At 41.4% G+C, this 23,408-nt stretch overlaps 1 protein-coding gene across 1 annotated transcript in view; it reads left to right on the top strand.

The window, feature by feature from the left end:
• Positions 1-23,408, top strand: part of lama4 (laminin, alpha 4) — a 203,573-nt gene that overhangs the window by 74,659 nt on the left and 105,506 nt on the right. The window contains exons 9-15 of the mRNA XM_063033697.1: positions 2,409-2,560; positions 3,589-3,699; positions 7,390-7,501; positions 8,182-8,346; positions 10,650-10,843; positions 17,160-17,276; positions 23,032-23,180. Coding sequence (XP_062889767.1) covers positions 2,409-2,560; positions 3,589-3,699; positions 7,390-7,501; positions 8,182-8,346; positions 10,650-10,843; positions 17,160-17,276; positions 23,032-23,180 — 1,000 coding nt within the window. The remainder of the gene's footprint in view (positions 1-2,408; positions 2,561-3,588; positions 3,700-7,389; positions 7,502-8,181; positions 8,347-10,649; positions 10,844-17,159; positions 17,277-23,031; positions 23,181-23,408) is intronic.

Raw genomic sequence — 23,408 nt, forward strand, 5'->3', positions numbered from 1 at the left:
ATCCTGCTTTCTCTGGCGGACAGAGCATAGATGTTCAGCAAAGCGGTCTCCCAGTCTGCGTCGGGTCTCGCCAATATATAAAAGGCCACATCACAAGCACCGGACGCAGTATATCACCCCAGCCAACTCACAGGTGAAGTGTTGCCTCACCTGGAAGGACTGTTTGGGGCCCTGAATGGTGGTAAGGGAGGAAGTGTAAGGGCATGTGTAGCACTTGTTCCGCTTACACGGATAAGTGCCAGGAGGGAGATCAGTGGGGAGGGATGGGGGGAACGAATGGACAAGGGAGTTGCGTAGGGAGCGATCCCTGCGGAATGCAGAGAGGGGGGAGAGGGAAAGATGTGCTTAGTGGTGGGATCCCGTTGGAGGCGGCGGAAGTTACGGAGAGTAATATGTTGGACCCGGAGGCTGGTGGGGTGGTAGGTGAGGACCAGGGGAACCCTATTCCTAGTGGGGTGGCGGGAGGATGGAATGAGAGCAGATGTACGTGAAATGGGGGTATCTGTCCCCCACTTTTCCTTCTATTCTGGTATCTGTCCCCCACTTTTCCTTCGCTACATCAACGACTGCATTGGCGCTGCTTCCTGCACGCATGCAGAACTCGTTGACTTTATTAACTTTGCCTCCAACTTTCACCCTGCCCTCAAGTTTACCTGATCCATTTCCGACACCTCCCTCCCCTTTCTAGATCTTTCTGTCTGTGTCTCTGGAGACAGCTTATCCACTGATGTCTACTATAAGCCTACTGTCTCTCACAGCTATCTGGACTATTCCTCTTCTCACCCTGTCTCTTGCAAAAACGCCATCCCCTTCTTGCAATTCCTCCATCTCCATCGCATCTGCTCTCAGGAAGAGGCTTTTCATTCTAGGACGAGGGAGATGTCTTCCTTTTTTAAAGAAAGTGGCTTCCCTTCCTCCACTATGCTCTTAAACGCATCTCCCCTATTTCACGTACATCTGCTCTCACTCCATCCTCCCGCCACCCCACTAGGAATAGGGTTCCCTTGGTCCTCACCTACCACCCCACCAGCCTCCGGGTCCAACATATTATTCTCCGTAACTTCCGCCACCTCCAATGGGATCCCACCACTAAGCACATCTTTCCCTCCCCCCGTCTCTCTGCATTCCGCAGGGATCGCTCCCTACGCAACTCCCTTGTCCATTCGTCCCCCCCATCCCTCCCCACTGATCTCCCTCCTGGCACTTATCCGTGTAAGCGGAACAAGTGCTACACATGCCCTTACACTTCCTCCCTTACCACTGTTCCGGGCCCCAAACAGTCCTTCCAGGTGAGGCAACACTTCACCTGTGAGTTGGCTGGGGTGATATACTGCGTCCGGTGCTCCCGATGTGGCCTTTTATATATTGGCAAGACCCGACGCAGACTGGGAGACCGCTTTGCTGAACATCTACGCTCTGTCCGCCAGAGAAAGCAGGATCTCCCAGTGGCCACACATTTTAATTCCACATCCCATTCCCATTCTGACATGTCTATCCACGGCCTCCTCTACTGTAAAGATGAAGCCACACTCAGGTTGGAGGAACAACACCTTATATTCCGTCTGGGTAGCCTCCAACCTGATGGCATGAACATCGACTTCTCTAACTTCCGCTAATGCCCCACCTCCCCCTCGTACCCCATCTGTTACTTATTTTTATACACACATTCTTTCTCTCACTCTCCTTTTTCTCCCTCTGTCCCTCTGAATATACCCCTTGCCCATCCTCTGGGTCCCCCTCCCACCTCCTTGTCTTTCTTCCCGGACCTCCTGTCCCATGATCCTTTCGTATCCCTTTTGCCTATCACCTGTCCAGCTCTTGGCTCCATCCCTCCCCCTCCTGTCTTCTCCTATCATTTTGGATCTCCCCCTCCCCCTCCAACTTTCAAATCCCTTACTCACTCTTCCTTCAGTTAGTCCTGACGAAGGGTCTCGGCCTGAAACGTCGACTGCACCTCTTCCTAGAGATGCTGCCTGGCCTGCTGCGTTCACCAGCAACTTTTATGTGTGTTGCTTTCCTTATCCATACTATCTAGGCCTTTTAATATTCAATAGCTTTCAATATGACCCTCCACCCATCCTCCTAAACCCCAGGTAGTACAGGCACCAGAGCCATCAAGCACTCCTCATATGTTAACCCTTTCATTCCCGGGATCATTCTCACAAACCGCCTCTGGACTCTCTCCAATGCCACCACATCTTTTCTCAGATAAGGGGCTCAAAACTGCACTCAGTACTCCAAATGCAGCCTGACCCATGTCTTATAAAGTCCCAGGGATTCACATTCCCCAATCCCTCCAGGTCAGTCATATTTTTCAATGCAAAATATGCTGAAAGTGAACTGTGGAGTACCTAATAACATTGAATCCTGTTGTCTCAAACTGAGCAGCTGTTCTATAATTTCAACAGGATGTGACAAGTGCATCGGGGACTTAATTGATGATATGAAAATAGCAGGATCATCACTGGAAGAAGCTAAGTCTGCTGTTTTGAATGTTATTACTGGTGATGCCTTTAACAACAGATTAAACAAATTAAACCTCACAGCAATCGAATTCAACGTAAGTGTTAGCAATAACAGCCAAACAGTGCTCACAAAATTATTAGTGAAAATTAAAGGTTAATGTATTTTTGTTTGAATTTGATATTTTATTGATGTTATAACAATGGATTATGCTGTAGACTTTGAATTATACTATATGTAATTTCATAAAGGATTCTATGCATTTTCTATATAATGGGATTGACCACAAAAGGCAATGCTAATTAAATTCAAAAAGGCAGACTGAAGTACAAAATAGAAAATGGCTAAAGGAAATGAAATGAGAGGTTACTTAAAGAAAATAAGAAATCTTGCAATATTAAATTATGCCTACCGATCTTCCACGAGAAACTGAGTGAAAAGGTTAGGACTTTAGTCCTTGGAATGTAGAGGATTTAGAGGAGATTTGATAGAGATGTACAAAATTATGAGGTAAATGCTTTTCTCACTGAGGGTGGGTGAGGTTACAACCAGTGGTCATGGGTTAAGGGGGAAAGAATGAAAATTTTGAGGGGAGCATGAGAAACTTCTTCACTCAGAGAGTTGTGACTGTGAGGAACGAGCTGCCATCACCAGTGGTCTTTACGAGCTCAACTTCAATATTTTAGAGAAGCTTGGATAGGAACACGGATGGTGGGGGTATGGAGGTTTATGGTCCTGGTACAAGTCAATGAAAGTAAACGGTTTAAACAGTTTCAACATATTCTAGATGGGCCAGAGGACCTGTTGCTGTGTTGTACTTTTCTATGACTCCTTGACTCAATCAATATCTCCTCATTTTATGGGATTCTGTCTTTTTTTCTGTATCCTTGCTTCATGACTTTGTGGTGAGATGTCCGTTTGCCCCAGCACTTTTGTTTCAATGTAGAATTTTCTTGACAGCAGGCTGCTCATTGGTCTGAAAAATATCTGCTCTACTGACTGTGTCTCGTCCTGTTGCTTTCATAAAAAGAGTGATCAGATTAAAACATTTCTAATGAAATCTAAGATGACAATGTTTATATTCCTCTGCCATGTATTTATCATCTATTATTTCTTACATTATAGAACCAGATAACTGAGATGAGAAAACAGTCAGAATCACATAGACTTTGGATTGGTGATATTGAAACAGCGGTCACGTCTCTGCTTACTGATCTTAATGCGTTGGCTGAGAAGGTACTGGTGTTTGATTTTATTTTGCAGAATCATTTAAATCACATATTCCTTTGCATACGTCAAAAGTTCAAAGCACATTTATTATCGAAGTATGTATACTATATACAAACTTGTGATTTGTTCCTTACAGGCAGCCACGAAACAAAGAAACCCAATAGAACCCATTAAAAAAAGAACACGTTAAGTACCCAATGTGCAGGAAACAGTTAAAGTTTACAAAAGTGAGTCCATAGCCACAATGCCAGACGGTAGCCCATTAGTTTCAGGCTTCACTTCAGCACTGAGACGAGTCAAGTTAAGTAAATTGGATTCTTTAATGTAAAGCTAATTCCAAATAATCATGGCCTAATGTTAATTACAAAGCTAATCTACCAAACGATAAATCTCGCAATGAATGGCTTCGCAAAATGGCAATGCCTTACATCTCATTAAGAACTAAAGACTAAAAGTAGGAGTGAAAGTAACTTCAATTTCTCATCAGAACTGCCATACTATTAATGTTACAGTAGCGTAGCAGTTAGCCTGGCGCTATTACAGCTCGGGGCGCTGAAGTTCAGACTTCAATTCTGACATCCTCTATAAGGACTCTGTACGTTCTCCCCATGGAATGTGAGGGTTTTCTCCGGGTGCTCCAGTTTCCTCCCACAGTCCAAAGACATACCAGTTGGTAGGTTAATTGGACATTGTAATTTGTCCCGTGATTAGGCCAGGGTTAAATCAGGGGGATGCTAGGCATGAGGCTCAAAGGGCCTGAAGGGCCTATTCAAAACTGTATCTCAATAAAAAAATAAATAAGTCACTGATTCAACCCTTTTTTAATGATTACATCTGTCACTCTCCTACCAGCTTGTCATATCAGGCCAAATTGTCTTACTGTGATTCTTTGATTTGATTTAGAGATACAGCAAGGTTACAGGCCTTCCGTTCCAATGAGACCAGACTGCCCAATTACGCCCCTCTGAACAATTAACCTCCTAACCTGTGCATCCTTGGAATTTGGGAGGAAACCAAAGCGGCCACGTGGTGACAGGGAGAACGTACGAACGCATCACATACAGCAGCAGGAATTGTCATGTTAACCGCATCGCCACTGTGCTTCCACAACTTTCTATATATCCTAAAATATAGAAAACAAGTATGCTTCAATTAATCTATTCATGTAGAGTTAAAAGAAGATTCCATCTCTGTCAAGAACCAGTCTGTTCCAGAACTTTACCATCACATCACTTGAAGTCCTATCAAGGTATTATTGGGTTAATTAGGAAAGGATAATTGACTTGGTGGGATGAGGTGCCAGAGACCCTTTGTACAACAACAACCTCTTTCTCAATATCAACAAGACCAAGGAGCTGATTATTGACTTTAAGAGGAGAAAACTTGAGGTCCATGAACCAGTACTCATCAGAGGATAAGAGCTAGAGAGAGTCAGCAACTTTAAATTCCTCTTTGCTATCATTTCAGAGAAACTGTCCTGGGCCCAGCACTTAAGTACAATTACGAAGAAACCACAGCAGCACCTCTACTTCCTTCGAAATTTGTGATGATTCAGCATTGCATCTAAATTTTGATAAACTTCTTTAGATGTGGGGTGGAGAGTGTATTGACTGATTGCATCACAGTCTGGTATGGAATGTCCCTGTTCAATGCCTTGAACAGAAAATCCAACAAAGTGTCGTGAATATGGCCCAGTCCATCACTAGTAAATCCTTTCCCACCATCAAGCACATCAACATGGAATGAGGTCTCGGAAAAGCAGCATAAATCATCAAGGAATCCCACCACCCAGGATAAGATCTCTTCTCACTACTGCCATCAGGAAGAAAGTACAGGAGCCTCAGGGCCCCCACCACCCAGTTCAGGAACAGTTATTACCTCTCAACCATCAGGCTCTTGAACCAGTGGGGATAAGTTCACTCAGATTCACTTGCCCCATCAGTGAACTGTTCTCACAGCCTATGGACTCACTGTCAAGGACTCTTAATAACATGTTCTCGATATTTATTGCTTATAGATTTATTAATATTATTTCTTTAGTATTTGCAAGTTTGTTGTCTTTTGCATATTTGGCTGTTTGTCTGTCCTGTTGGATGTGGTCTTTTATTGATTCTATTGTGTTAGGTTTACTGTATATGCCCACAAGAAAACAAATACCAATACCAGGCTTGGATACGATGATACACACATACTTTGATAATAAATTTACTTTGAACTCTGAACTTTGAATCTTGAGGCAGATTTGCTTTCAGATGGCAAGGTTGGGGTTAAGGTACAGGCAATGTTTGCGTTGCAAAGTGATGTTAGAACCCCAGAAAAGCCTTCAAGAGCAACAATCACAATGTTCTGGCCAAATCTTCAGTGCAAGACACTCTATTGGGACAAAAGCACTTTTCAAAGGTTCAAGGTAAATTTAAGGTAGGTGCATGTTACCAGACACTACCTAGAGATTCTCTTCAGTTTTTACACTGGAGAAAATGATGGGGGCAAAAGACATGAGGGAAATGAACGGCAATGTTTGGGACCACAAACAAACGCTAAGTTCACCTGCACCGTTGGGGACTGCAATTTCAGCTTTGACCTCAAGACAGGAATCAGGCAAGCCTGTGAGAGGTCGGCAATATTGTTTAGCCTGGTGATTGACTGGGTTTTGAGGCAAACAAGAAAAGACGTGCAGACTCTATTCTCTGCTTTAGAAGACTTTGACTTTGTGGGTCATGTGCACACCAGCACATTCAAGAGAAGTACAGCACCTGTGTACATTTGGTGGTCAGGTTGGACTTAGAGTCAGCGCATGATAGAAAACAACCTTGCCAAGCTGTCGTCATTCTACACCACAAGCCTCTGGAAGATCCTCTGTACTTTCTAGCCAAGAAAGATCCCTAACTATGCCCTACACCTTCAGGGTCATCTAGAGGGCATGGTCACAATCATCTTGAGGAAACGTTGGGGATGGATTGGACCCATGATGGGAAGAGAGCCAACTCCACCATCAAGGTAGAACTTCATTGGATTCCTGAAGAATGAAGGAAATGTGGGAGACTGAAGACACCTTGGTGCTGTACTGCAGAGGCAGAAATGAGGACCCTGAACCACACCTAGGGCAGAATAGAGAAGATGTCTAAGGACAGACAGAGGTGGAGACCTTCATTGCTGCCCTAAGTGCCAGCACTGTAATGGGCAGCATGCATGCAGAGACAAATTTAGAAGGAAGGAGGTACTGAAGGCAATGAAGTGCATTAGGACAGATAAGTTTCCAGGGCCTGACCTGATACATTATTGGACCTTTAGAAAACAAGAGGAGAAACTGTGGAGGCAGTTGTGGAGATATTTGCATCTTCTCTGACCACAGATAGGGTCCTGAGGACTGGAGAGTGGCTAATGTAGTATCATTGTTTAAAAAGGGTAGCAAAAACAAGCCAGAAAAAAATGAAGGGCTATGGGGAAGGAAAGCTTTAGTATGATCCTGGAGTAGGTTAAAATATCAGGACAACATTGTGAGCCAAATGGTCTGTACTGTGCTGTAATGTTCCGTGTTCCAAATGGTTTACTTTTTAACATTTTCCATGTCCATCTTTAAGTACAAGCTATGATCATATGGTATAGATATAAACCCTGTGACTCCTTGGAAGAAATTCCATTCCGTTTTAATTACCATTACTTACTAATTTTAACCCTGTATTTTTACCATTTTAGGAGCAAATAACTCTCAGCAATGCCCAGTTTTTTGACAAAGAAACAGGCAAAACTAGCAACCGTGCCATCCAGATCAACAGACAAATTATGGATATCGCCAATCTGACCCAAGGTAAAATCATAATTTCTGAATTCAAGCACTTATTATCGTCTTTATAAATTATAGCTACTGTTAATCAGGAAGATAATTGAATAAAAGTTGTCTCGTATTCATTATATGTTGTCATGTGTAAACTCACAAAAAGTTATGGGAGAATTTAAAGACTAGTTGTATAAATGAGGAACTACTACCTTTCTACAGAATATTTTACTTTCTCTTTAATTATAGCCACTCACTAAGTTGTTCCATGAAGGCAGTTTATGCTACTATGTTTAGGTTTTATATCTTGCTGATCATAACATGTCCAAACTATGCAACATAGAAGAGTAGAGAAGACGTTCCGTTTGGAAATTTGCAACTTTTGTTTGTTTGTGACTGTGTGTTCTATTGTAATTGGACGTGCGATGCGATGTGTGGGGCCGTGTGTACCGTGTTTTTCAGATTGGCCCTGGAAGAATGTTGTTTGTTTAGCTGTATACATAGTCAGATGACAATCAAACTTGAACTTGAAGATGAAAGGTCTTCAATCTGAAGGATTGACTCTGTTTCTCCTTCCACAGACACCAATATGTTCTGTTTTGAAATGGGGTTTTCATTTCTTTGATAGTCAATTTCATATGAACTCAGACTGTTCCCTTAACTATAAACTTTATAATTCAACTTACATGAAGTAATACCATTTTGCTTCACAGATATTATAGAAGGCTTAAATAAGTATGGAGTGGAAGAACAGCTTGCACCTGATGAAATTGATACAATCTATGTTAAGGTCGAAATATTATTGCAAGAGATGAGAAAACTGAATTTTTCAGACCGCGAACAACTCGCTGAAGATGAAAGAATAGAAGCCGATGCAAGTATGTTTTACTAATTTATATTGTTATACTGTTAACACAGAGAAAGGAATACGTACTCAAACTTTTCAATCTCTTCATCGAGGATCAACTTTATTCACTACATACATTTACATGTGTTAGGAATTTTATTGTGTGTTGGTCATGCAACAAAAGACAACATTCAACAATTATAAAGAATAAAGAATTATGTAAAAATTAAAGTTTGAGGTTAAAGTATAAATACAGAATAAAATGTGCATAAATAGGTACAAAATTATCAGCATGGCCCCACAATGTAAACAGCATTACTAGAATTGGTTTAAGGCATTTGCAATGGCTGGGGTAACCAATAGAGAGGGGTGGGTGGAGCTAGATAGAATGGTTGATCAGGTTAACTGTCTAGGGGAAGAATCCTTTAAGATAGTGTGAAGTTTTTGTTTTAATAGCCTGATAGCACTTCTTTGAAGGGAAATTTTTTGGAATAGATAAGGACACAATATTCAAAGGTTTGCTTTACACACAATTTTAGTTAATCCTTAATATCTATTTAGACTTCACTACACCAAACTCTTCCAAAGTTACTATGAGATGTATAAGAACATTCTGGTTTAATTACTTTGGGTTAAAAATTGCTACATATTGAATTGAATTGAATTGATTTGACCTTATTTCTTACATCCTTTACATACATGAGGAGTAAGAATCTTTACGTTACGTCTCCATTGATATGTGCAATGTGCAAATTATGGTAATTTGTAATAAATAGTATGTACAACAGAACAGTCAATATTGCATAGAAATACAATTGTGTCAGCATGAATTAACCAGTCTGATGGTCTGGTGGAAGAGGCTGTCCCAGAGCCAGGTTGTCCTGGCTTTAATACTGCAGTACTGTTTCCAGGATGGTAGCAGCTGGAACAGTTTGTGGTTGGGTGACTCGGGTTCCCAATGATCCTTTGGGCCCTTTTTATGCATCTGTCACTGTAAGTGTCCTGAATAGTATGAAGTTCACGTCCACAGATGCGCTGGTGTGAATGCATCACTCTCTGCAGAGCCCTGCGATTGAGGGAAGTACAGTTCCCATACCAGGCTGTGATACAGCCAGTCAGGATGCTCTCAATTGTGCACAATGTGTTAAAATTTTATTTCAACCAAATATTTCCATATGTTCATGGTGCCCATCATTTAACTGTAGCAGGATTATCCATGCATGTGATTCCCTAAAGCACAGAGCTCACTAGGTGGTCTTAAGTAATGACAATCATCATCATGCAGTCCTGAATAATATTACTTTAATAATTTTCCAGTATGAATCATTCACAGTTTTAGTAATGAACCTTACAATCTTGTCAGCAGCTTTCAAAGTCTTGTAGTTTCATAGTCGTAGAGTCATAGAAAAGTACAGCACAGAAATAAGCCCTTTGGACATTCTAGTCCAGGACAAACCATTCAAACTTACTACGCCCAACGACCTGCACTGGGACCATAGCCCTCCGTCCATTTACTTATCCAAACTTCTCTTAAATATTGAAATTAAGCTCGCATGCACCACTTGTGCTGGCTGTTCATTCTATACGCTCACAATGCCCTGAGTGAAGACGTTTCCCCTCATGTTCCCCATAAACTTTTCACCCTCCACCCTTAAGCCATGACCTCTACTTGTAGTCCCACTCAATCTCAGGGGAAAAAGTCTGCTTGCATTTACCCTATCTATACCCCTAAACCCCTGCCTCTATCAAATCTCCTCTCAGTCTTCTATGTTCCAAGAGCATCAAATTAAGTTTAATTCTACAATGTTAGAGGATCTGATTGTAGCAATCCATAAAATGATTAATTAGGGGTAACATTTCATATTGAATTAACCAGAAAGATTAATTATTCTACCATTACAATGGTCATGATAAGCATCTTTCTTTTGTGGATAGTCCATTGAGAAACTTAAAGAGATTACATTAGAAGATACATTTAATAAGGTTACTTAGTGATCATTTGAAAATATCAAATACAGCAATTAGAAATATCCACATGGATAAGACCACAAAACCATAAGATATAGGAGCAGAATTAGGCCATTTGGACCATTGAGCCCATCCATTGCTAACCCATTTCCCGTTAAACGCGAAGCTCCTGCCTTCTTCTGACAAACTTTCATGCCCTGACAAATCAAGAATCTATCAACCTCTGTCTTAAATACACCCAATGACTTCACCTCCACAGCTGCATGTGGAAATGGATTGCACAGACTCACTACTCAGCTATGCCACTCCAAAAAAACATCTGGTTAATATTTCAAAACACCAATTTGACATTTAATTGTTTTTTAGTGTTACATCGTGTTCGTGAATTTGAATTGATGATGATGGAAAGCTATTATTCTGTTCATGAAATCTCGGACGGCTTTACCAACTATGAGAGTAAACTCTTAGACCTGGAAGAGGCTCTTGAGGATGCAATCAAGACCGTTCGGTTAACGGAGGAGAAGAACAGACAAAGCATTAATCAATATCTCAGGAATAAGGTAAACGTGACACAAGAAAAAAAATTAGTCCATTGAATAATTCAGCGACAGGATGCAAATAAATTAATTTTATTACATGTTGAAAAATGCATTTCTTGATTTGTCAGTATCCATATTGAGACAATGGCCAAGTTCTCATTAGCACTGACGAACCTCAGTCACTGATGCCCTTGAATAATAAAAACTGAGTAAATTGGTCTAAAGTATTAGGAATGAAAACAAAAATGTCTCAACAACCCAGGTATCCAATTAGCCAAAAGCTTGACATAAGTATGGTTGATGGAGGATATGGACTGTCCTTTTCTGATCTGATCCCTTCTTCACTCACATAAGCAAAATAAACATAAACATCAATTTGTCAAACAGTCTATGGTCTTACTAGGCTGGAAGTGCCTGTCCCTGACGGGGAAGTGACTTTATAATTAATGGTTGGAAACTAGTATAAAGTCAAAAGTGGCATCAGAAATTAACTTTAAAGTGAACTGGGGAGAGATAATTGTACAGGACATTGGTTAGACCGCACTTACAGAATTCTATACAGTTCTAGTCGCCACATTGAAGAAAGATGTGGTTGCAACAGAAAGAGTGAAAAAAAGATTATTCTGGATGTTTCCAGGAATGGCAGTTAGATTATGAAGACACTCAGTCCTCTTTTATTGTCACTTAGTAATGCATGTGTTAAGAAATGATACAATATTTCCTCCGGTGTGATGTCACAAAACACAGGACAGACCAAGACTGAAAAAACTGACAAAACCACATAATTATAACATAAGGTTACAACAGTGCAACAATACCATAACTTGATGAAGAAGTCCATGAGCACAGTAAAAAGTTCAAAGTTTCTCAAATGTCCCACATCTGACGCAGACGGGAGAAGGAAGAAAAACTCTCCCTGCCATGCCGACCACAATCCGACTCTGATTCATCCGAAAACTTCGAGCTCTGATCAGCTCTCCGACACCGAGTACTGAGCGCCACCTCTGTCCAAGCGATTCGACCTCAACCTTGGTCGCCAACAGCAGGCAAAGCCAGGGATTTTGAGGCCTACCCTCCGAAAGATTCCCGACCACGCAGTAACGACAGCAGCGAACGGGCGTTTCAGAAATTTCTCCAGATGATCCTCTGTGCTTTCATGTCCATTCTCCATCAAATCAGAATTGTCCACGGCCCCTATTGAACAGATACAATATCATTTTTCATCGGAGGGCTGCGCACGCGCAGGCGTGCTGCTCTCTCTCCTCCCTCCTTGTGGTAAAAAGGAGAGATTAGATAGGAATGCATTTATTCCCACTAGAATACTGGAATCAGAATAAGGTTTATTATTACCGGCATATGCTGTGAAATTTGTTGTCTTTGTGGCGGCAGTACAGTGTAATACATAATAATAGAAAAAAGTGAATTACCGTATAGGAAAGGAGTAAAGGGACCGCCCATCAAGGAGAAAGAAAACCCTGACCTCCAACCTACGTTGCCTTGTAGCTATATCCATTCATGGCGAAAACTTTGGGCGCAAACCACAAGGAAGATCCGAAGCTTGAGCCCCTAAAGCAGTTGCATGTTGAAGTCAACACTGACTGGCGTCTCCTGCGATGATACAGGTGCCAAACTGTATCAGTCTCTGCCGTTCCTGTGGATTCTCTGGCTAAAAACGTTTCTCCTTACCTCTTTTCTAAAGATTCACCCCTCAATTTTGAGGCTGTGCCCCCAGTCCTCAAGTCCTCAATACCCCCACCAGAGGAGACATCCTCTCCACATCCACTCTCTCTAGTCCTGTCAACATTTGGTAGGTTTCATTGAGATCCCCCAGCATTCTTCTAAATTCCAGTGAGTACAGGCCCAAAGCTGCCAAAAGGTTCACATATGTTAACCTGTTCATTCCCAGAATCATACTCATGAACCTCCTGTGGACTCTCTCCAATGACAACGCATCCTTTCTGAGATGTGAGGGCCAAAACTGTTGACAAAACTGTAAGTGCAGCCTGACTAGTGTCTTATAAAGCTTCAGTATTATCTGTTTGCTTTTATGTTCCATTGCCCTTGAATCCATGCCAATATCTTTCATAGAACATAGAACATAGAATAGTACAGCACAGTACAGGCCCTTCTGTCCACAATATTGTGCCGACCCTCAAACCCTGCCTCCCATATAAGCTCCCACCTTAGATTCCACCATATACCTGTCTAGTAGTCTCTTAAACTTCACTAGTGTATCTGCCTCCACCACTGACTCAGGCAGTGCATTCCACGCACCAACCACTCTCTGAGTAAAAAACCTTCCTCTAATATCCCCCTTGAACTTCCCACCCCTTACCTTAAAGCCATGTCCTCTTGTATTGAGCAGTGGTGCCCTGGGGAAGAGGCGCTGGCTATCCACTCTATCTATTCCTCTTATTATCTTATTAACACCACAGGACCCTGACCAAAGGAGGGCTTCAAAGAGGGATAATGGCATCATGAGGGAAATGGGATGAATACAAATAGGCATCACAGTCAGTATGGAGGAGATTGTCCATCAGGGCCCATTCTTCTGCTGCACAACTCTATAATTCTTCGATAAATATATACAAATCAAAAACTGGAAATGTTAAAAGTACAACAGAAAATACTGGAAACACAGTGGGTCAACCAGCATTAATGGAAGAGAAACGTTATTGTGTGCAGTTTTGGTCCCCTAATCTGAGGAAAGACATTCTTGTCACAGAGGGAGTACAAAGAAGGTTCACCAGATTGATTCCTGGGATGGCAGGACTTTCATATGATGAAAGACTGGATTGACTAGGCTTATACTCGCTGGAATTTAGAAGATTGAGGGGGATCTTATTGAAATGTATAAAATCCTAAAAGGATTGGACAGGCTAGATGCAGGAAGATTGTTCCTGATGTTGGGGAAGTCTAGAACGAGAACGAGAGGTCAGAGTTTGAGGATAAAGGGGAAGCCTTTTAGGACTGAGATGAGGAAAAACTTCTTCACACACAGAGTGGTGAATCTGTGGAATTCTCTGCCACAGGAAACAGTTGAGGCCAGTTCATTGGCTATATTTAAGAGGGAGTTAGAAATGGCCCTTGTGGCTAAAGGGATCGGGGGTATGGAGAGAAGGCAGGTACAGGGTTCTGAGTTGGATGATCAGCCATGATCATACTGAATGGCGGTGCAGGCTCGAAGGGCTGAATGGCCTACTCCTGCACCTATTTTCTATGTTTCTATGTCGCTCTTTCAGATCTGTGACTCCTCATTAGAGCTGTGAAAAATATAACACAGCTTTCAATAGTAGAGATTGTGGAGGAGGGACAAGTGTAGTTAAAAGTATCTCTGATAGAACGAGCACAAATAATTAAAGTTGCAGTTGGAGTAGCAGGTAGGATTCCCCCATGCTTCCTTCTGTGTAATGAGTTGCTAAGTGCGAGGTTGAGCACTGGAGACTGAAATAGAAAATGCACACAAAATGCTGGGGAATGGAACTCAACAAGTCAGGTAGCATCTGTGGATGGAAGTAAATGGTCTCTGGTGTCTCTCTGGTGCTTCCCACTCCCTCCCCTTTTCCTTCCCCTTTCCCAGCCATGATTCCCCCTCCTTGCCCCCTTCCCACTCTCAGTCCACAATATGGACCCATATCAGAATCAGGTTTATCAGCACTTACATATGTCATGACATTTGTTTTTTTGCAACAGCAGCAGCAGTACAGTGAAATAAATAAAATTACTACAGTCCTGTGCAAAATTCTTCGGCACCCTAGCTATATAGTGTATGTGCCTTAGACTTTGACACAGTACTGTAGGTGAGGCTAAGTGAGGGGGAAAGCATGTGGGTGGAGGAAGGGAGATGATGTTAGAAGCTGGGAGGTGATAGGTGAAAGAGGTAAAGGGGCTGAAGAAGAATGTATCTGATAGGAGAGGACAGTGGACAATGGAATGAAGGGAAAGACATGGGGAACAGAGGGAGGTGATGGGCAGGTCAGGAGGGCAAGAGAGGAGAAGGGAAGAGGTGAGATGGCCACCAGAATGGGGGAGACAAAAAGTACAGGTGTGAAAAAAAGAGAATGGAGTGATTACTGGAAATTAGAAAAATCAATGTTCATGCCATCAGGTTGGAAACTGCCCATTTGGAATATGAGATGTTGCTCCTCCAATCTACGCTTGGCCAAAGTGGAAATGGGATTGTAAATTAAAGTTGTAGGAATCTGGAAGCTCAGGACCACTCCAGAAGATTGAATGCAGTGGCTCCACAGAATGATCACCGCTAGGTGTCGGTATTGGTTTCTCTATGACTATGGGTACGGAGGGCTATGGTCCTGGTACAGTTGCATAGGAGGAGGCAGTTTATATGGATTTGGCATGGACTGGATGGGATGAAGGGCCTGCTTCTGTGCTACGACTCTAGAGGAGCATTTTGTGAACGCTGAAAGCAGCGCACTAAATTGGAAGAAGCGCAAGTGAATCACTTTGACAACAGGAAAGTCTTGTTGAGACCTTGGATAGTGGGAAGGGAAGAAGTGAAAGGACAGATATTGCACACCCTGCCACTGCACTGGAAAGTTTCATAAGATGCCAGACTCCAAGTTGGAGAGATAAGTATGGGCCAAGAAGTCATGAAGGCAGCAATCCCTTTGAAACGCTGAAAGGGGAGAATATATGGCTGGTTTGGAGTTTTGCTTGGAATCTGTTGAAACCTTTGTTGTAAAAGTTGATCCATTGAATGTGATAGGTTCTAGGTAAGGAATAAATGAATTCTTTAAAATATTAATCTGGGAGATTTTATTTCCTGTCTCCTGTTTATTCACACCTGGATTTGTGGCACTCAAGAAAAAGGAATGGGAAAAGTAATTCATAAAAACAAATATGAACACAAGAGATTCTGCAAATGCTGGAAATGCTGAGTAACACACACAAAATACTGGGGCAATTCAGCAGGTCAGGCAGCATCAATGGAAAGGAATAAAGAATTGAAATTTCAGACCAAGATCCATCTTCAGAATTGGCAAGGAAGGGAAAGAAGCCAGAATAAAAAAGTGGGGGGAGAGGAGGGAGTACAAGCCAGAAAATGATGGGTAAAGCCAAGTGAGGGAAAGCTAGTTGGGTGGGGGAGAGGGGATGAAGTGAGAAGCTGGATGGTGAAAGGTGGAAAAGTAAAAGGCTGAAGAATCTGAAAGAAAAGAAGAGTGATCATGGGAGAAAGGGAAGGAGGAGGGGCACTAGAGGGAGGGGATTGGCAGGTGAATTATCTATTCTGTGGAAGTCCTCAAGAAGATCACTTAAAAACCATGGCCATCAACTACTGAGATCCTGGACATTATGAACATCCATTTTATGTGGAAAGGTGGCTGCAGCAAATGACAATTTGTTTTGGAGAAATCCATTTATCCATTAGTATTATTATTGAAAGTTCATTTGTGTTTGCAAACTATCAAAAGAGTGAATGTGTTTTCGGAGAACAAAAGACAGTCGACATTTGGACAGGGTGTTAAAGTGATGACCAGCTGGCAATGACATTCTCCTCCACTGTCTTGTAGACTGTCCATTTCTGGAGTGGGTAGTTGTTGGGGTCATAATACACATCAGTTTTTTCCTCAATATTAAGGAAGAAAACTACAAAACTATCTCAAATTGAAATTTATCTTTATGAAATAATTTTTCTTTTAAAAAATTCAATAAATGTAATGTTTGTGGCTAGTGCTGAGTTCTTAATTCCTCAGAGAACATCTGTTGGGGAAAGTGAAGATGCTTTCAAACATAATGAAATGAAAAGTTTCAAAATACCAAAAAAGCTATAAAGAGCGATAAACAGTAAAAAACTAAATCAAATCATAGTGTCCACTCTATGCCTATAAAACGGCATCAAATCTCTTCAATACAGTGTCATGCTGTTTTATAAGAAAATCAGCTGGTAGATTGTTCCAAGCATCTCGTACAACTCGCCACAGTTCTTCTGCAAACTTTGGCTGTCTCACCTGCCTCCGTCTCTCCCGGTAATCTCAGACAGCCTCAAGATGTTGAGATCAGGGGTCTGTGGAGGCCATACCATCTGAAGCCATATAAAAAAATCTGGGCTGTATAAGAAATTTTGCATAGTACTATATTTACCTATAACACTCAGCAACAAATGTCTCGAAGTGCATAGTCTAACACCTTTCAAGATGAGTGATGAAAAATATGGGGTATTTTTGACAGCAAAGGATTATTAGATAATTGTAACATTTCACACAATTCCTAATGGCATCCTAAATAAATATATTTGTAAAGATGAATAGAATATTCTTTGAGAATAGAACTCTACCAATGTAAACACAAAATAATTTCTATGTTTATTTTTCTGCAGGGATTGCACAATGAATTGAACAAACACTTTGACGCTGTTAATGTAACACTTCAGATGGCTACGGATGATCTGACAGACACATCCATTGTTATTTCAGACATAGAAGACAAAATTGTGGTAAGATTTTAGATAGCAGATAAAATATTAACAGTTACTCTGTATGAACTCCAAGGACTGGGCCAAGATCTGCGTTACTTTCCTCTTTAAAGTTTTGCAGCAAATGCTACACATTTGCCTGCAGTTTATTTAGAAGCACTTGCAGTGCACAATGAGTGGGCCAGATTCATCATATTCCTGCTGGAAGGTGGAGAGGGATAGAAACTCCAATCCAGATGGAGTATTTACCTTCAGGCGGAGCAGTGGTCTTGATTTTCATGGTACTGGGAGCAAAGGCTGTGATTTCCTTTTGCATTCTGTCTGCAATGCCAGGGTACATGGTGGTACCACCAGACAATACTGTGTTGGCACAAAGATCTTTACGGATGTCAACATCACATTTCATGATAGAGTTGAAAGTAGTTTCATGGATGCCACAGGATTCCATACCCAAAAAAGATGGCTGGAACAGAGGACATCCGAATCTCTCATTGGTAAGACATAGAATTACACCTTTAGAAAGAGGTGACATAGGGTCAGAGAATGTTCAATCTTTGTGGACGGAGTTAAGAAAATGTAAGGGATAAAAAAAAATTATGGAAAGCATATTTAGGCCTCCAAATAGTAGCCAAGATGTGGGGTTAAGATTGCAGAGGGAGCTGGAAAAGCCATGTGTGACCTTTAGGTTCGGCCGGTGGCGTAAGTCTATGGAAGACAGTCTCTGGCCCGGCCAAACATGTGAAATCTGAGTGCAAAACCTCTTGTGTGTGTGGATGCTGCGTGATGTGTTCCCCTGTTACAAATCAGTACCACGAAATAACAAACCATACACCATATGCAATTAAACGATTTTGCTTCATAATTCTTAATTTAACTAGAGGTTTAGTAAAGAAAAGAGCTCATTTTAATGAAACAGTCTAATGTGCACATTGGAGCTCACAGTTTCCCATCCGTTAGTCCTCCTTCGATTTCCCCCGGGCCATGTCGACTCCCAGCCCCTCACTCCAAGTCCACTCCATCCTGTAGTCTACGGCCTCTCCGTTCTAGCATGTTCTCTCTCCATCTTCCGCCAAACAGAAGACGTGAATCCCTCGCTCTTGAGCTTACAAGAAAGAAAAAGACTCCCCTCATTGGCCAGTGCACATTCCAAAGCCCCCATTATCTCTAGTCATAACCCAAACACTGCTGCTACAGAGAAACCATTACATTAGTAGTGAAACCTTTCCCAGGGCATTACACATGTGATAAGGGTAATGACACAATTGTAACGTATGATCCAATATGCAAGGGGATTGGGAAAATTAGGTTGGTGTCAGATCACAAGAGAGGGAATTTGTTGACAGCCTACAAGATGGTTTTTTAGAGCAACTTGAGCTTGAGTCCACTTGGGGAAAGGCTATCTTAGATTGCATGTTGTGCAATACCCCAAATCTAACTGGGGAGCTTAATGTAAGGGAACCCCTAGGAGACAGTGACCATAATATGATTGAATTCATACTGCAATTTGAAAGGGAGAAGAATAAGTCAGAAGTATCAGTATCACAATGGAATAAAGGGAATTACAGAGGCATGAAAGAGGAGCTTGCCCAGGTGGATTGGAGGAGGATTCTGGCAGGGATGACGGCAGATCAGAGATGGCTGAAGTTTCTGAGAATAGCTCACAAGGCACAGGATAGATATTGCCCACAGAGGAAGAAGTTCCCAAATGACAAGGATAGGAAGCTGTGACTGACAAAGGAAGTTAAGAACTGCATAAAAGCCAAAGAAAGGGCAAATAAGGTAGCAAAAATGAGTGGGAAGTTGGATGATTGGGAAACTTTTAAAATCCAACAAAATGCAACTAAAAAAGCTATAAGAAAGGAAAAGATGAAATATGAGGGCAGACTAGCCAATAATATAAAGCAGGATACAAGAAGTTTTTTTTCAGTTATATAAAGAGTAAAAGAGAGGTCAGAGATGATATTGGACCACTGGAAAATGATGTTGGTGAGGTATTAATGGAGGACAAAGAAATGGCAGATGAACTTAATGAATACTTTGTATCTGTCTTCATTGCAGAAGATACTAGCAGTGTGCCAGAGGTCCATGAGTGACAGGGAGCAGGAGTGAGTGCCTTTGCTATTACAAAGGTAAATGTGCTAGGAAAACTCAAAGGTCTTAAGGTAGATAAGTCACCTAGAGCAGATGGACTGCATCCCAGAGTCCTGAGACAGGTTGCTGAAGAGATAACGGATGCATTCGTCATGATCTTTCAAGAATCGCTTGATTATGGCATGGTCCCGGAGGACTGGAAGATTGCAAATATCACTTCACTCTTTAAGAAGGGAGAAAGGCAAAAGAAAGGAAATTATAGACCAGTTAGCCTAACCTCAGTGGTTGGGAAAGTGTTGGAGCCTATTAGTAAGGATGAGGTTTCGGAGTACTTGGAGACTAATAATAAAATAAGTCAAAGTCAGTATGGTTTCTGTAAAGGGAAATCTTGATGACAAATCTGTTAGAGTTCTTCGATGAAGTAAAAAGTAGGGTGGACAAAGGAAAGGTAGTGATGTCATTTACTTGGAGTTTCAGAAGATGTTTGATTAGGTGCCACACATGACGCAGCTTAACAAGATAAAATCCTATGGGGTTACAGGAAAGATACCGGCATAGATTGAGGAATGGTTGACAGGTAGAAGGCAGTGAGTGCCAATAAAAGGGGCCCTTTCTGATTGGCTTCCAGTGACTAGTGGTGTTCCTCAGGGGTCAGTATTGAGACGGTTACTTTTCACATTGTTTGTCAGTGGTTTAGATAATGGAATTAATGGCTTTGTGGCAAAGTTTGTGGATGATACAAAGATAGGTGGAGAGGTTGGTAATGCTGAGGAAGCAATGCAAATGCAGCAGACAAATTGGAAGAATGGGCAAAAAAGTGGCAGATGGAATACAGTGTTGGGAAATGTATGATAACGTATTTTGTTAAAAGGAACAATAGTGCAGACTATTATCTAAATGGGGAGAAAATTCAAACATCAAATGTGCAGTGTGCCTTAGGAGTCCTCGTGCAAGATTCCTAGAAGGTTAATTTGCAGGTTGAGTCTGTGGTAAAGAAGGCAAGTGCAATGTTGGCATTTATTTCAAGGGGAATAGAATATCAAAGCAAAGAGATAATGCTTAAACCTTTATAAGACACTAGTCAGGATGCTTATGGAGTATTGTCAATGGTTTTGGGCCTCATATCTCAGAAAGGATGTGTTGTCATTTGAAAGAGTCCAGAGGAGGTTCATGAGGATAATTCTGGGAATGAAGGGGTTAACATATGAGAAGCATTTGGCAGCTTTGGGCCTGTACTCACTGGAATTTAGAAGAAAGTGTGCGGATCTCATTGAAACGTAATGAATGTTGAAACAACTAGATAGGGTGGATGTGGAGAGGATGTTTCCAGTGGTGGGGGTGTCCAGAACTGGAAGGCACAGCCTCAACATTGAGGGGTGACCCTTTAGAACAGAGGTAAGGAGGAATTTTTTCAACCAGAGAGTAGTAAATTTGTGGAATGTGGTGGAGGTCAAGTCCGTGCATATATTCAAAGCAGAAGCTGATCTTTTTCTGAATGGTCAGGACATCAAAGGATATGGCGAGAAGGCAGGTGAATGGGATTGAGTGGGATCTGCGGTCAGCCATGATGGTACGGCAGAGCAGACTCGATAGGCTGAATGGCCTAATTCTGCACTGTTTTATGGCCTTATGATCTTCTGATCTTACTTTACTAAGAAATTGAGGAATTGGAGCTAGTACAAGAATGTGGTGCTGAGGTCAAAGTTTAGCCATCTTATTGAATGATGGAGCAGCGTGAAGCACTGAAAGACACACTCCAGCTTCTACTTCTTACATTCCTGTCGAAATCCCCTGTCATTTTGGGTGCAGTTTGACTACATTAAAAATTATGCTCAAAAACTGAAATCCTATGCCCAGTTCTCTTTTTTGTTAATTAGCATTGATCATATCTTCAGTGACTTGTACAATGATTTTGTCACACATAAGCATTCATTAATATAATGGAATGAAAATAATGAAGTATCTTATTACATGAGATATAGGAGCAAAATAAGGCCATTTGGCCCACCAAGTCTGATCCACCAATTCACCCCATCTGATCCATTTTACCTCTCAGCCCCAATCTCCTGCCTTCTCCCTGTATCCCTCCATGCCCTGACCAGTCAAGAATTTATCAACCTCTGCCTTAAATATACCCAATGACTTGGTCTCCACAGCCACCTGTGGCGACAAATACCACAGATTCACCATTCTCTGGCTAAAAAGAATTCTCATCTCCATTCTAAATGGACTTTCCTCTATTCTGAGGCTGTGTATTCTGGTCTTTGACTCCCCCCACCACAGGAAACATCCTCTCCACGTCCACTCTATCAAGGCCTTTCAGCATTCAATAGGTTTCAATGAAGTCACCCCTCATTATTCTGAATTCCAGTGAGTACAGGCCCAGAGCCACATTCAGTCCTCATGTGTTAACCCTTTCATTCCCGGAATGATCCTCGTGAACTTCTCTGAACACTGGCAAAGAATCAAACATTAAAGAATTGGCAATATTAATTATACCAATCTGATTAGCATTATAAAGTAATAGCATATATTACAAAGGCAAACAAGTTTGATGCAGGTTTTAAATATGCAAGCAAGTAATTTTGGGGACAAGGGACCAAAATGAGAAAGGAGCTGTGAGAATGGAGTCTTTACAGGTAATAGTATTGGAGGGATTGCAGCCAAGGTCATTTTTAATTTGCTGATTGAATACCTGAACTGGTATTAGAGAAGGTGTGTAAGCCAAAGAATCTAGAGATGGCCAGACGAAGATGAGATGAGGGAGGGAATTAGCGCAAAGTTGACAAAAATTTCTTGTTCCATGAGACAACATAAAGCAGCATCAAAACATTACACTACTTCAAAGGAAGACACGGGAGTCCAGATCTAACTTCGAGTTTACATTAAGTGAGGCACATATCTGTCACGCACACAGAAGATTACTCAAGTATTACTGAAATATCAAACACACAAGTCTTTTATACGGCATTGAAAGAGGTCAGAGAGAGGTCCAAGTGGAACACTCCTCCTACCCCATCATGGATGAGATCTGGTTCGGACAATTTGGCTTCCCAGAGCAACATCTTTGGTTAGACAGAGTAAGTGAATCTAAAGGAGAAGTAAAATAAGATCAGAGAGGTGAAGGAGTATTATGCTTCAGGTGAAATATTTGGGCCTATGTAGGAGGGAAGGGTTAGATGGGTCATGCAGTAGCTTAAAGGGTTTTGGGACAAAGGGCCTGAACTGCACTGTGCTGTGCAGTTCCATGTTCTGTAACAACAGCACCGCCTGTGTCAGCAACTTGAAGAACAATCTAGAATTCTCCCTTAGTGGGCAAAATGGTGCAATTTCAAGAGAAATTCGATTAAGGAAATGGGGTGAAAAAAATCGGAATGTTCAAGGTCATGCCACCAGATTTTGGGAAGTACAACACAGTGACATTATTATATGGCATATTATTAACCAGGAATGAATTTCTAATCAAAGATTTATTCAAAAAAAGCTTGCAATCTTCCCTCCTCCATCTAAAAATATTTAACATTTTAGTAACTTGACAATAGCACGGTATTTTCTTCGGTATTATTTATAATTTTAGTATTAGCATTATTATTTCAGCTGTTTTAGTCTTTGCTCAGAGTTTACAACAAAATGGCATATATTTCAAAACTTTTGATTTGATTTTTGTGAATGATGTTTCTTTCAGAACCTGTCCACATTCCATGCTGCAATAGATGGTGCACATAGTGTATTGCAGCAGAAACTAACTAATCTTTCCTCGTATGATAAACCCTTGGCTCTCCGGGCTATAAAATATGCCAAAGATCTTCATAAACTTGCTTCAGAATTGTCCAAGTAAGTTGCACTCTCCTAGACTTTGACATAACAAAATTCACTGCTGTTAGAGGCCAAAATAAAATCATGACATCAAGGCCAGTAGCTCAGTAGCTACTCATAACCATGCTTTGACACTTTCTTGAGAGCTGTTTACTTTTATTGTATGTATATCTAACTCTTTGGTATGGAGACATAAACTTTTAATCATAGTTTTAGTTTTAATTTTAGTTTTAAATCTAGTCTTAG

The sequence above is a fragment of the Mobula hypostoma genome, chromosome 2 (genome assembly GCF_963921235.1).
Source record: "Mobula hypostoma chromosome 2, sMobHyp1.1, whole genome shotgun sequence".
Taxonomy (NCBI): Eukaryota; Metazoa; Chordata; class Chondrichthyes; order Myliobatiformes; family Myliobatidae; genus Mobula; species Mobula hypostoma.